This window comes from Phymastichus coffea, unplaced genomic scaffold (genome assembly GCF_024137745.1).
Source record: "Phymastichus coffea isolate CEN01 unplaced genomic scaffold, Cenicafe_Pcof_1.1 PCOF00082, whole genome shotgun sequence".
Taxonomy (NCBI): domain Eukaryota; kingdom Metazoa; phylum Arthropoda; class Insecta; order Hymenoptera; family Eulophidae; genus Phymastichus; species Phymastichus coffea.
In genome coordinates, this window is record NW_026706893.1 from 27683 (window position 1) to 41382 (window position 13700).

At 35.9% G+C, this 13700-nt stretch overlaps 2 protein-coding genes across 2 annotated transcripts; one reads left to right on the forward strand and one right to left on the reverse strand.

Moving 5' to 3' along the window:
• Positions 1-832: 832 nt before the first annotated feature.
• LOC131668665 (cuticle protein 18.7-like) lies at positions 833-1653 on the reverse strand. The gene is made up of 2 exons (XM_058943022.1): positions 1519-1653; positions 833-1204 (listed from the first exon to the last, which is right to left on the reverse strand). Exons 1-2 carry the CDS (start codon positions 1621-1623, stop codon positions 833-835), a joined length of 477 nt encoding a protein of 158 aa, XP_058799005.1. The 5' UTR covers positions 1624-1653.
• Positions 1654-6109: 4456 nt separating this feature from the next.
• On the forward strand, positions 6110-8338 carry LOC131668692 (uncharacterized). Its single transcript, XM_058943062.1, has 4 exons — positions 6110-6183; positions 6687-6869; positions 7352-7573; positions 8022-8338. Exons 1-4 carry the CDS (start codon positions 6172-6174, stop codon positions 8292-8294), a joined length of 690 nt encoding a protein of 229 aa, XP_058799045.1. The 5' UTR covers positions 6110-6171; the 3' UTR covers positions 8295-8338.
• The last annotated feature ends 5362 nt before the right edge of the window (positions 8339-13700 follow it).

Below are 13700 nucleotides of genomic sequence, written 5' to 3' on the forward strand. Positions count from 1 at the left end.
TAAAAACATTTATCATTTAACTCTTTTTAAAAATAATTTAAAGATAAACGTTTGTAGATATAAAATAGAAAATACAATAGCCGTAACGAAATAATTACAAAATAAATATAAAATATTCAAATGAAGTAAATAAAAATTGATTTATCCAGTTGGGCGATATCGAAGCTTTACGGTGCATCTACAAAATATTTTAAAAGTATGTTGTATCACAATTAATACTTTCGAAGTTTTTTCTAATTCACAATGAAATATATAACTATAATATTCAAAATAGCATTATGATATCGCAATTATAAAAATTAGTTAATTAGGGCAACTTTTAGCTTTTAAATAAATTATTTAAAAATGAATTACGTAAAGTATATTTTTTATCAGAATGTGGTAATCGCTAACAAGATGAAAAAATAAAATGAACGTTATTTTATTAACGTTTCTTAGCCCAGTTTCTGCATATTTTTCTTTGTAGTCTTCAGTGGAATTTTGAAGGATTTTAATACATTCTACCTCGATTAAGAATTTCATTATTATAAATATTCATATATTAGAAATAATTTTCATCTCTAGTTTTATTTCAAAAATTCGAAACAACGATGGTAATTATGTTATAGAGAAAGTTTATCATATTCCAATTGTTAGAAACTATAATAAGGTAATGAAGGATACAAACTGCCTTGATGAAATTCATAGTTATTTAAATTTTTATTTTAATACGTAGTTTTAGCTGTCTGATCTTATAAGCAGTCATATTCAGACACAAAATTAAATCGTAATCTTTCGGTCATTGTATATCGATCGAAGAATCTCGTAGAAATTTTCCGGTAGTATCTGACGCTCAGTAGTATCTGTCATAGGCGTACTCGAGATTCCTAGAAAATTCGTTGGCATGGATGATCCTCTCGTTGAGATGAGCGGCGGCGTGAGAGGCCTTAGCGAGGGCGACCTCTGCGGTGTCAAGAGGACGGCCATCGGCGGCAAGGATGCTGTTGTAAGTGAGAGGAGTAGCAATGCGGAGCGCAGCGGGGGCAGCAGCAAGAGGAATAGCAGCTGGAACTGCAGCGGCAGGAAGAACAGCTGGGGCAATGAAGTTGGCTGAGCGGAGCAGTTCCTGGTTCCGGTTGAGGCGCTCGTTCACGTGGGCGGCGGCATGCTCGGCTTTAGCCAAACTTACCTCGGGAGTGTCAACCACACGGCCGTCAGTTCCTAACTAGAAATCATATTAGTTCAATAAATGTTCCTTTGTTATGCATGAGTTTCAAAACTCATACATAAATGCCAAATGGTATATTTTTTCTAATACAATTCTAATGTTTGTTTGGTCAATTATGAATTATAAGCAGTAAAAAAATACATATATCTATGTTGATTGAAAATTTTAAAGAGTAGTTTGTTGAATATTACTTATCTAACGCTACGTGTAATGAAATGTACTGCTATATTTTTGTAAAGCGTATCCGATAATAAATAATTATCGTAAAAACAACAATCCGCGCTAAAAAAATTAGCCAAACAATGGATTACCGGTGCACCAGGGAATATAGCAGAGTAAGCCAAAGGGGTAACGAGGAAGCCGGGCTTGGCAAAAGCCACAGCCACGACGCAGAACAAAACGACTAAGGTTTTCATTGTGTGTCACTTGATTCACTTCGAGGCACTGATCTTCGTCTGGTGGTACGCGTGGCTGGACCCAAGCATTTTATACTCGGGACGCGCTCGCACGCGTCGAAAATAGCGCGTCGGCAGGGCGAAACTTTTTTTCGAAAGTAAATCGACGGCAGTGTGTCCGAGAGAAGGGATGAATTAAGCGCGTTTGTGCCCACCTACATCCGCTTCGAGTTTCTTCGTATGAGCAGCTACGCGCTGCTGGCGTTGACGCGCGACAGCAACGGGACCAAGGTGAACTCTCTCGTAACTGTCGTGTAGGGCGTCGCGAGAGCGCACGTGATCGTGCGTTACGTTTAACCAGGAAAAATTGATGAATTTTCATGTCGGCGCGCGCTTTTTCGTGACCACGTGATGTATATCTTACAACGGGACCACAACGCCTGCCCATATTTTCCGTTCGAGATCGACCTTGACGAGGCTTCGCGCTCCGTGCACGGATCGCCCGCCGATCGGTTAACCATTTTTTTTTCAAACAACTTTACTTTCAACTCTGCTCATGAGATCCTTGTACTGTTACAATGCTTCAAAATGGTTGCGTCATTTTCTTTGTGTCGAATAACATTTGATCTTCCAATACTTATTTTTCTTGTTCGCTTCAGCCAAAATTTAACCGGATCAAACATATATTGATGTTGATTTAAAAATTCAATAAGAATGTGATATTACCTCTAATTTTTTTTTTTTTTTACTTTCCATGCATTATTATGTATATTCGGAAAAAACTACGCTATTATAAGAGATTAGTTTTCAAATAGCCCGCAAAGAAATTCCTCTTCTTACAAGTTTTGTTGTGAAAAAGGTCCTCGCAGCCCAAAAGGTTGTACACGCGGAAAGCATGTTGTTTCGCTGCATCTTCTGTTGGCGGTAGCGATTCTAAAGCAAACATTGATTTTAGCTTAGCTTTGCTGAAGTGTAAATAGCGCAAATCGCTAAGAGTAAAGTCGTTCGATTTTTTCAATTAATTTTTTTTCTGCCTTATTGCTGTACATTCCCAGTATTAGTTTGAATGCGCTAGATGCAATTTCATCGCCCGCAGCATCGACATTATAAAATATAGCAGCTAATTCTAACAATTGGTCCGATGTAAATACATTAACAAGTTTATTTTTATCCATTTTGTAAAAACATAAGATGTGGTGTCACACCCATAGAAAGCGCGTATAAATGCCACAATTTTTTGCAATTCTGGGTACTTGAAACTATTGCTAGTATAAACTCGTGAGGATTGGAGCCTTTGCCTTCTTTACGGAAATAAACATTACCTAGATTCTGTAATTCGCACGACAGCTGGGAAAATATAACTAATAATAGTCGGTGTCTTTGCCTACAATAATTATCATTTTGTTACAGTCTATACGAGCATTTTCAATCGCAGTAACAATAATTAATCGATCGGCGTCTTCTTCGGCAATTTTCGTCCGAAATCCGCTTGTGTTAATACAAACCGTTGCAATTAAACGAAACTTATTTTTTCATTACTTATAAAATACTTTTAAATCGTGGTTATAGTAATGTTATCGTCAAAAATATTTCACGACCGATATTTTTCGATTGACGACGCGAACGCTCAAGCGATTTAGTTGAAAAACTATCGTCTCCAGAATGACCATCGAAAACGATACAACTGTTCTTAGAATAATGCTTTGTTACGTAAGAAACATAGGTGCGTACGATAGTACCTACAATTGTGTTACTTTTCCATACAACTTTATGGAGTAAAAATCCATCGTCTACAATATCCGTGGTATTCGCTGTTGTCATAATGTCATTCGTACAAGCAAAGTTAGCGTAGAACGCTGCTTTACTCGTTTTACGCAAGACATTTTCGTCGAACAGAGAGAGTGGTATAGACGATAGCTCATACGCAATACTATATTCTTTAATATCGTTATTGCTTGCAATATTCAAAGAAATTTTTTCAAAGACAAGTAGTAGCGATATATATATTTCCTCATCTGCAGCATTTTTTATTGTTGAATTCGCGACGGCTAAATGAACAGCTTTACCGTTACTTTTGAATTTAATATCAGTAAACTTTTATTTGATGTATCTTCCATTATAGCTTTGCCAATTTCATACGCTTTATGGCATTTACGCTCGCATCGCCGACAACCTCAGAAAAAATACCGATTAATTAATCTGATTCGAGAAATGGATCGTGTGTCGCAAAAAATTGCTGTATTTTTGCAAAATCGTCTGCATCTTTAGACACACGCGGCATACGATTATCAACATGTTGCTCTGAAGAGGCAAATGTCACGTTACAGTAAATTTTCATCGCGTTACCAACTTCGAGAACAGCTGCTCTAGGTAGAATCTAGTTTGCGATGACATTATCAGTTAAACCACGGCCATGCGTTAAACCTCGTTACATTTCATAGTACGCATCAACGCCTGCTCAATGATCATGTCGGACCAAACACCACACCAAAAATAATTAGAACGCCGTATTGTGAAGTAACCCTGCTTGCAAAATTTGTCATATTCTACAATATCCATCATTTTTTTCAAATTCAAGATTTTTTTTAACGTATAAGAGATAAGCTTTTACATATAAATGGTGACCAGACGCGAAAAAAAAGGAATCATTAAAATGACGCATTGTACGTGTTACTCGAAATTAACGGATCTTTTTGCATCAATAAATTGAACAAGTAGCACTATTAATTTGAAATATTGCAGCCGCAGTTGAGCTGTTTTTAGATAATTTTTCAATAGTCTATTCAAATTTATTTTATATATTTTTCATAAATTTTCCCGACCAGTATGTTTTAAAATTCTCTTCTCCGACTTTTTTCAAACCATCATTCAATTGTTGTTTATCATCATCAGTTAGTTTCATTTTTTCGAAAATTAATGTATCAAAAGCAGCTTTCACTAATGTGTGACCCCTAACTGAGTGAGAAAAAGCATGGTCACCCAGAGCTTTATCAGCCGATAATTCTACGTTAATTATATAAAATTCTTCCTTCGAACCGCTACTTGCCATGATATTATTAATCCCACCGATTAGACATACCAAGATGAAAACCACCTAAGCGAAGAACTAACGCTGTCATAATGGTCGAATCATTACTTGGTAGTGCTTTTATGAACGGCAATGCCACAACTTTCGTCGTACAGTAATCTCGGTCATAAAAAAATATAATAAATCAATCGGCGCGATTTTGATAGAAAATTCAGCAGGATTAATGCCGGTCCAATCTTTTATCGTGACATTATGAAACCTGATGGAGAGTTTGAGCTTGAACTTGATAGCACAACTTTTAATCGAGGAATTTTTTTGGTCAGCTCTGTCGAAGACGATGGCATGACACACATAATAGTTGAAGTATTATGATCAGCAATGTCATAGATAAACTGTAAGTAAGTATCGGAAATGATCTCAAATTTGTCAGAATCATGTACCACTGAGTTTTCATATCTAACAGTTTCGGAGTATGAGGCACAAAGGCCGATGTTATACAGACAATCGATAAGACCGCGAGCCGCAAATTTAGTATGCATCATACATAAGAGCCCTAACAAAATGGACGAATTAAATGACCGAGGCCTCATTGAAGACATAAGAATGTGGGCAAAAGTAACAATTTTATTGTCCCATTTTTTCCAACAGCCATTACTTGGAACCCGTTTATGGGTTTTTACTAGGATATCGAGAAAGTTTTTCAGTGTCTTTTGAATTTCAGACGTTACGTCAGATAAAAAATCAGAGGACGAGTTATAATTATCAACACTACATTTCATCGATCGAATGTTTTGGAGTATTATATGAGATGCTAATTCAACCAATCGTTCTTTTTCCTCCCCAGGATTATTTTTCCGTTTTGAATACCAGCTTTCTTCGATACACTGTCCTAAAGTTTGTTTAAAACAAATAAGCCTATCATTTTTCATCATTCTATCTCAAATTTTGATTTCGTCACGTATACAATTTGCACAATCTGCATTATATGATGAGCTCTCATGATTTGTATTTTTAAATATGATTTTGACCAACGAGACTATTGATTTTCACTTTTACTATAAACATTGCCTTTGCTATGATCTATTTGCCAAAATCGTTAGGCTTCATGCAATTCAGTTTAAAATATTAACTGCATCATCTTTTTTGACTTGCGGGTTATATTATTTCTGCACCATAGTATCCACCTGCATCATCAAGCGCGAAATGGAATGTGAGCGGTTATAGGTAAAACGATCTGGCAATCTAAGATTTCGTAACCGTAAAGAGGCTTAAACAAACTACGTACGACATACGTGTACGGTATAATCTCAACATATGGATTACTTTACTGTAAAAATTGCGCTGGTCAATGTCAAGTGTCACGTTTTATATGTTATCGCCTAGAACAGCTGATCCGTTTCCTGGTGTATCTGTCGTAATTTTTTTATTTTCGTAGCATCGAGAAATGTATTTAAATGGCCGCATAGAACTATCGGCCTTAGTTGTAGCCATTACTACGTCGCTGTTGTTGCTTCTTACCATTTGGAGATTAACGTATCGTTATGAAGATTTCTGTAAGTGACATTGATTGATGATATTTGTACAGTCTTATTATACACAATAAGTCAAACAATTATACGTCAAAGTCCAACTTGAATTTACATACTTTATATCAAATGGTATCATAAAAACATGCTATGTAAATAATAGAAAATAAAAAAAAACTAACGTCTATACATTGAAATCTTTCAAAACATGTGAAAACGTCGGATTGATAATATTCGTGCGAAATTATTAATAAAAGCAATATTATGATAGACTCTTTCTTCGATTAGTATTTTTTCAATTAATAAATTTAATTCATTAACATTACAAACTGTGAAATGAAAGTTTGATTTCTTTTGTTTCATAGCAAAACTGAATTTTATAGACAGCATTGATATTTTCATTTCTGAATTTTCATTAATTTAATTTAATTTAAAAACGTAATTTAATTCCGAATCGAAATGCAAATTTTGTACGATTACTTTCAATATTATTAAAATGTTCATAAAAGAACTTTCGTTAATTTTCAAAGGTTGTATTGTTCAGCCTTGTGACAGTAACCATGGCCCGTCCGAACCTCATTCGATTGACACCACAAACTATTCAAGCTTCAGCAGGAGTTTCGGCTAGCACCTCGTCATCACCTCACAATATTGTCCAGATAATTCCAGGTTTACCTTTAGGTCCAAATTCTCGAATCTTGGATACGCTCGAGGTTAGCGCGTTTATTATTTATTCTCAACTTATAGTCTTCCATGTGAAGGAACTTATGTCAGTGGTGTCGTTGAATAAATGATTACACTGAATTATCGTGAGCGTTTATAATGTAGTATTTACGAGCAAGCGATTGAAAGCTCAATAGGTCAAGGTGTCAATTAGACAAAAATAGTTTAATGGAATATCGTCAAACAAATCCTTTATGGTAAACTACCTCTGAATAAATGGATTTATTGTACAGCTAAATTAGTTTTAACGTGCAATCAATGTAGTACACACAAAAGCGGAAGAAATTATAAGAATATTTAAAAAGAGAGAGAGAGAACTATACGAATTTATTAAATATTGAAAATGTTTTATATAATCTCTATCTACAATCATCTCACTAACTACAAGCACGTAAAAGATTATCCATTGTCATCGACTCATCATTGGACACTTATCAGAACGAGGAAACAACATTTTGTGTACACTGTCCAGGTTCGCATACTCAATTCAGGACACGATGCAATTAGTCAACGTATTCAAACAAATTCAAAAAACGCTACGGGTATCACGCAAATTATTTCGGCTCCAGCCGCAGCTCCTTTGGGCCCTGACGGCCAAGTTGTTGATACAATTGAAGTTAGCTTAGCTAAAGCTGAACACGCTGCTGCCCATAAAAACGAGCGTATAAGGTTGGCAAACCATGATGCTGAAACGGTAAGATTTTAGTTACGACATTATTCATCTTTATCATTATCATCTTCTATCTTCTTCTTGACCATTATCCCGTCTATGGTATTTTATGTTGTAAAGTTTTAAGGTAAATACAACTAATTATTTTGAATGGAATTTGTATCGTTCTCTCTAAAATATTTGATAATACTATTGAAATTGTGGTAAAATCACTGCAATAAGCTATATTTGTAAGAAAACAGCCAATATTTTTTAACTAAACTTCAAATAAAAAAATCTATATCTTATCTTTTTAACATAGTTATTCGAATAAGTTGTAAAAAGATTACTGTGCGTAAATTAGCTAATTAATTCTTGCATATCTGCATTTAACAATTAAATTGAATTTATTTTCAAAGGAATCAATTATTCCTTTGGAATAAAAATTATTTTAATTAAAGGTAGTAATGGAGATAAAAAAAATTAATTGCAGATTGAAGCTCGAGCTCAGGCTCAGCAGCAAGTAGACTCCGGACCAAACTCCATATTAATGGCCACCCGTCAAGCGCAATCACTCGCCAGTATTAATCCAAGAGGTACCTCGAGCATTTCTAGCGCTCAGATAATTGAATCGCCTGAACTTCATGCTGCCAGAATCGCTCAGCAGCAGGCCATTGCAGCTCGTCAGTCACTTCGACTCCACCAGCCTGTTTTACTTGGACTCGATGGTCAGATCTTTTCTACATCCCCCCTTATCGTAGCCTAATAATTGTCAAAAATGGTTAATAAATAAATCAGCGTTTTACTTTAGTATCATGCCGAATTCGATTAAATAATACACACACACACACATATTGTAGCATTAGTAAACTTATGTGAATAATAAATAAGTACGACAGTTATGAAAAAACTGGAAGATTGAGCGTGAGCTTTTTATGATGAGCACTAACTATTAAAAAAATTTTTTTGCCTCGCGTTGCCCAACACATTAGAACATGCTCACTCAATACACACACATACGCGCACACATGCATACATATTTCTGTGTGAATTTTGAGAATATGCTTTTATGTGATATATTTTTTTTTATTTATTAGAGCAATTTTAATCTTACAAGATTATTGTGTTTTATATAGAGTGGTTACATTAAGCGAGTGATTCAGCGTGTTTACAGAGAAAGTTTACATTCTGATTAAAAAAATAATTCGCTTTACAAATTTCAACAGTAGGATGAGCAAGTAGTATAAATGAAGAAAGAGATAAATAAAACTTAAGGAGGCGTAGATTTTTTATAAAGATAGCACGTGGAGAGTCATGTAAAGGGCATTGCCACAGTACGTGGTCGAGGTCTTCTGATGCAGTTACCGTTGCAGTTCGACGAAGCAAAATTCATTGTGGCAAGGGATGTATTAAGATTGCAGTGACCCGATCGGCACCTATTTATAATGGTAATTATTTCTCTCGGAAGATTAGACTAGTCAACCAGAGTTTGAGAGAGGAATTGAATTAAGTTTGAAAATACGTTTAATCTTTTATTACTGCTTGAGTAATCAATGTTAGAATGGTGTCAGAGATGGATTGGAGTTTGTGAATTTCATGGAAATCGGAATAAGGAATGTTGAAGATGGGTTTGGACTCTAATTGAGAGGCCGATTCTACAATTTCATTGGCTTTTTCATTTCCTGGAATACCGGAATAGGAGGGAATCCAAAAGAATCATAAGCTATTTGAGCTTATCAAACTAAAATCATAAGCTTTGCCTTTTATTTCATAGATGTAGGGATTAGTGCGAACTGACATTATAGAGTTTTTAAGGGCTAACAAGGCACTTAGCGAGTCAGAAAAAATTATGCGTAATTATGAGCTAGCATGATGGTGACATATTCGGCAGTGAAAATGGAGGTTGCGTTGTGAAGACTCGTAGTGGAGCTTAGATTAAAAGATGGACAGTAGCAGGCACTGCCCACGGAGGGAGCAAGAATTATTTTCTTACCATTCGTATTTATGGAAACGGAATTATGCTTTGCAATGAGTTTGTTGACATCAATATCCGAGCTGGTAGAATTTTTTACTTATCGACCACTGTCTATGTCTACCTTAAGGTTGTGAAAAATCGTTTCATAATGAAACGTGTACATTTTATAGTTGAAGTTAGTAGATTTAGTGTTCTTAGTTTCGGAGAGGTTTTTAGTATAGAACGATATTATGCGACGGTTGTTGAAAAGACGGTGGTTTTGATTTAGCAGTTTCTTTTTGTATCAAGCGATCTCTGATACCTAAAAATTGAATACGTTAAAGTTTATCTATTTCTTTTGATTGAGTGAGGAAGTAAATGAAGCAGGCATAGTCGACATAAGAACGAAGCTTTTGTGCATGATTAATAGTTTCCTCTCATAAACACGTGCTCGTCTGCTGCTACATCCTTTCTCTCATTCCCCGCTCCCCCGCTCCGACGGCGGTCCTGGGCCTACGTGGTAACAGTTTATGGGTTGTGTAGAAGAAAAAAAGGATAATCGTTTTATCGGTGAAAGCGTGATCGTAATCACTTACATATGGAGTATATGTGGCGTGAACAGTCAGCGTGGATTGTTCTTTCGGTTAGCAAGAAATGAATAAAATATACCAAGTTTATAGGACAGGCGAGGGATGTTAACTTTTTAAGCAGGAGGTCAACGAAAACTTTGTCAAATGCACCTCTGACATCGAGAAAAGCAGCGAGAACATTGCTTTTGTTAGTAAAAGCCTCTTCAGTAAAGACAAGAAAGTTTGTAAGGTTGTCATTCATAGATTGTCCTTTAAGGAAGCTAGTTTGACTATCGGGGAGGAGGTTGAAGTATTCTAACACTGCATTTGGTTTTTTATCTAGGTTTCGAAGAACTTGCACATGCAAAAAGTCAGAGAGATAGGGCGGACGTTATTATCGTCGGGTTTGTTTATAATGTAAACATATGACGTTTTCCAGCTTGTAGGGTAGAAGTTAGTCGATTACATTTCATTAAAAATATTAAGAAGTACCAGGTTATATTTTAAGGGTAGTTTCCGAATGCTATCAAAATCTATGCCATCCATACTAGGCGAGGATATAGTGTTTTACGTTTTTTTACTCTATTGCCTGATATTTTAGAAATAAATTAAATCTTGCTAGGAGTGATGAAACTTTGAAGACCGTTGATGTAGTCATCAATGATAGAACCTGCGATGAAATCGATAACAATGGCATAGTATTTCTTGGGTAATGTCGATTGAGTAGTAACATTGGCGTAGCTTGTGGTATTCTGTGAGGGGAGGTAGCTGCCGCTATGCAAACTCCAACCGTAGCTTGCGAGTAAGAGCGCCACCATTACAGTAGAAGAGGAGAGAAAAAAACCAGACACTTGTCACTTGTTCACAAAAGCGAGGAAATAGACTGCGGAATTTGAATCATACACCACACTACACGCAAAAACACGCGCGCGACGAGGAACGGTTTGCAGTGATCGTCGTCAAGTACACGACTGCTTTCGACCGCGTCTCCAACGTGTATGTGATACATTGTTTGTGCTAAAATACAGTTTGAATAAATAAAATGATGTTTTCTCTTTTAACATTTATAGTTATACCTTTATCTAAACGTCACAAAAAATTCATTTTTCAAATAGTTATTTTCGACGTATACATATGTTTGTATCTGCTTACTTATTTGCGAATCAATAACATATATATTATATAGCATTACGCCATCTTCATGATTCAAAATAAGGAAGATTTACTCGAAGATGATAAAAATGTCAATAGATTAATTAAAAGACACAAGGGCTTTACTCAAGCGATATCTTTAACTGGTAATTTTTAAATGCAGGGAAGGCTAATTGAAATTTGTGTTCGCAGCATGTGCGCCTCGCGTGTGCATCAGCCCTGGGTTGAAAAATTACGCCCAGTTGAGACTCTCTCGACTCTCATCCTTTGGCACGTACGGGGAAACCCGAAACTTTCCCTCTGCTCAGGCGCACGTAATACCAGGGAGAGGGACGGCGCGCTAATTAGACCGTATTGAGGTAGCCAGCTATCTTTCAAGAGCCGCATCCCTTTCTAGCTGCTCTGATTGGCTCCCCTCCCTCGGGGCCTAACTAACTGAGGGTGTTTCCTTCGTCTTTTCTTGCTGAAAATTTGTACGAGTGAGTCTGTCCTTAACGACTACTCATGTCTGAGTTCTAAGTTGTTGCGTTCGCGCTGCGACACCCGAGCTTTTTCTGAACTCTGTTCATCGCGATAAACAGTATAATTGTGTTAAGGTCAAGAGTTTACTTGTGAGTGTGAGTGAATGTTTGACGATGTGATCACCACTTAATGCAACACCATATCAATGACGCGAGAGCTATTCGGCGATACGGGCCTAGCTGAGAATAGGTGCGATATCCTCTGAGGTGTCTCTGTTTCTTGAGCAACGCTGTCACCTTGGACAGACCGGCTCACCTCGTCTATGAGGGCAACGGAGTAAGGGCTGTGCTCTCGTCCAAGACGTTGGTGCTACGTGGCCCTAGGAGACATCTTCCTCCTTTCGCACAGTGAGTGTAAGCGGCGTCATCATTGCGAGTGAGCCACGTATAATTAACCGTCTTAGAGGAAGTAAGCAATCTGTTTTGTACGCGCATCTGAATGGCTTTTTCCCTCACATGTAACTGGGTTTTTTTTTATGCTGGACAGGTATCACGCTTTCTGTAATAAAAACAAATTCAATTCTAAAGACGTTCTTTGATTGTGAACCACACATTCCCCTATTTAGTTAAATTAGATTTTTCTTCCTCTTTCTTCTCTAACCATAAGTTACGAACGCACTCGTAATCAATAGTTTGCTGATAAGTTTATTTGAGTGTTTCTAAAGTTTGGTGCTATATTTTGTATAGTACTTTTTAATGTTTTCTTTAACTATTGAAACTTATAGATCATTGTAAATAATTTCGTTTGGAGCGAACCATAAGACCCGTACGATATTATGTAAGATTTCTGATTGACATCTTCTCATAAGATTTCAATATTCGAATCGCAGCACGCCGTAGTTGAATGTTTTAAATCCAAACTAGTTCGAGTATAGCTTTGTGTAGCAGTCATTTATTTTCAATTGACAACTCCGATTTTGCTCCAAGAAGCCAATAAATTTTCCTCCATTTCAGTCCTAACTGTTTGCGTTTTGTAAATATACCTTCTTCCCATGAAAACCTCCGATCTAGGTGTATACTTAAACATTTTACATGGTTATTTTGCGGAATGTGTTTATCGTTAAGTTTAATAGGTAGAAAGGTATCTTTTCGAAGTGTGAACTTGGTATATATGGGTAATTCTAGGCTATTTCGATTGACTTGTAACCCTTAGGTTACGGATTTTTTTTTAATTTGGCACAATTGTTGTACACATAAAACTGAGATTTTTTCCAAATTTTGGAGACGATACATTAATTATATCAAAAGTTATTAACAATTAAAGAAAAATGATAAAAAATTTTCAAACAGCTATATTTTAAAAACTAATAAAGATATCGAAGTCGGATTTTTTTCAAAATACTTATAATGCCTTAAAATTTCGAAATAATTACAACAATAAACAATAAAAATTTTTTTTCGAAAGTTATTAACTTTTTGTTTAAACAATTGCTAATATCTCAAAAAGTATATTTTTTTTTTGAAAAATTCTTGCTCCTACGTATTCCTGAGGATTTTTGCTATCGAAATCAATCATAAAATTCAAGGGCCCGACATATCGGAAAGCGTAGCCCTAATCAAAAGAAGACGCCTCGGCGTAAGGCTGCGGTAGCGCTCCAGCGGACTCACGGTCGAAAGGTACTTTAGCTTTAATCTAAAAAACTAATAAAGATACCGAATCGGATTTTTTCCAAATTACTTATAATACCTTGAACTTTCGAAATAATTACAATAATAAACAATAAAAATTTTTTTTCGAAAGTTATTAACTTTTTGTTTAAACAATTGCTAATATCTCAAAAAGTATATTTTTTTTTTGAAAAATTCTTGCTCCTACGTATTCCTGAGGATTTTTGCTATCGAAATCAATCATAAAATTCAAGGGCCCGACATATCGGAAAGCGTAGCCCTAATTAAAAGAAGACGCCTCAGCGACCGGACACCGAAGCATCTTCTTTCTTCAAAAAAAAAATATACTTTTTGAGATATTAGCAATT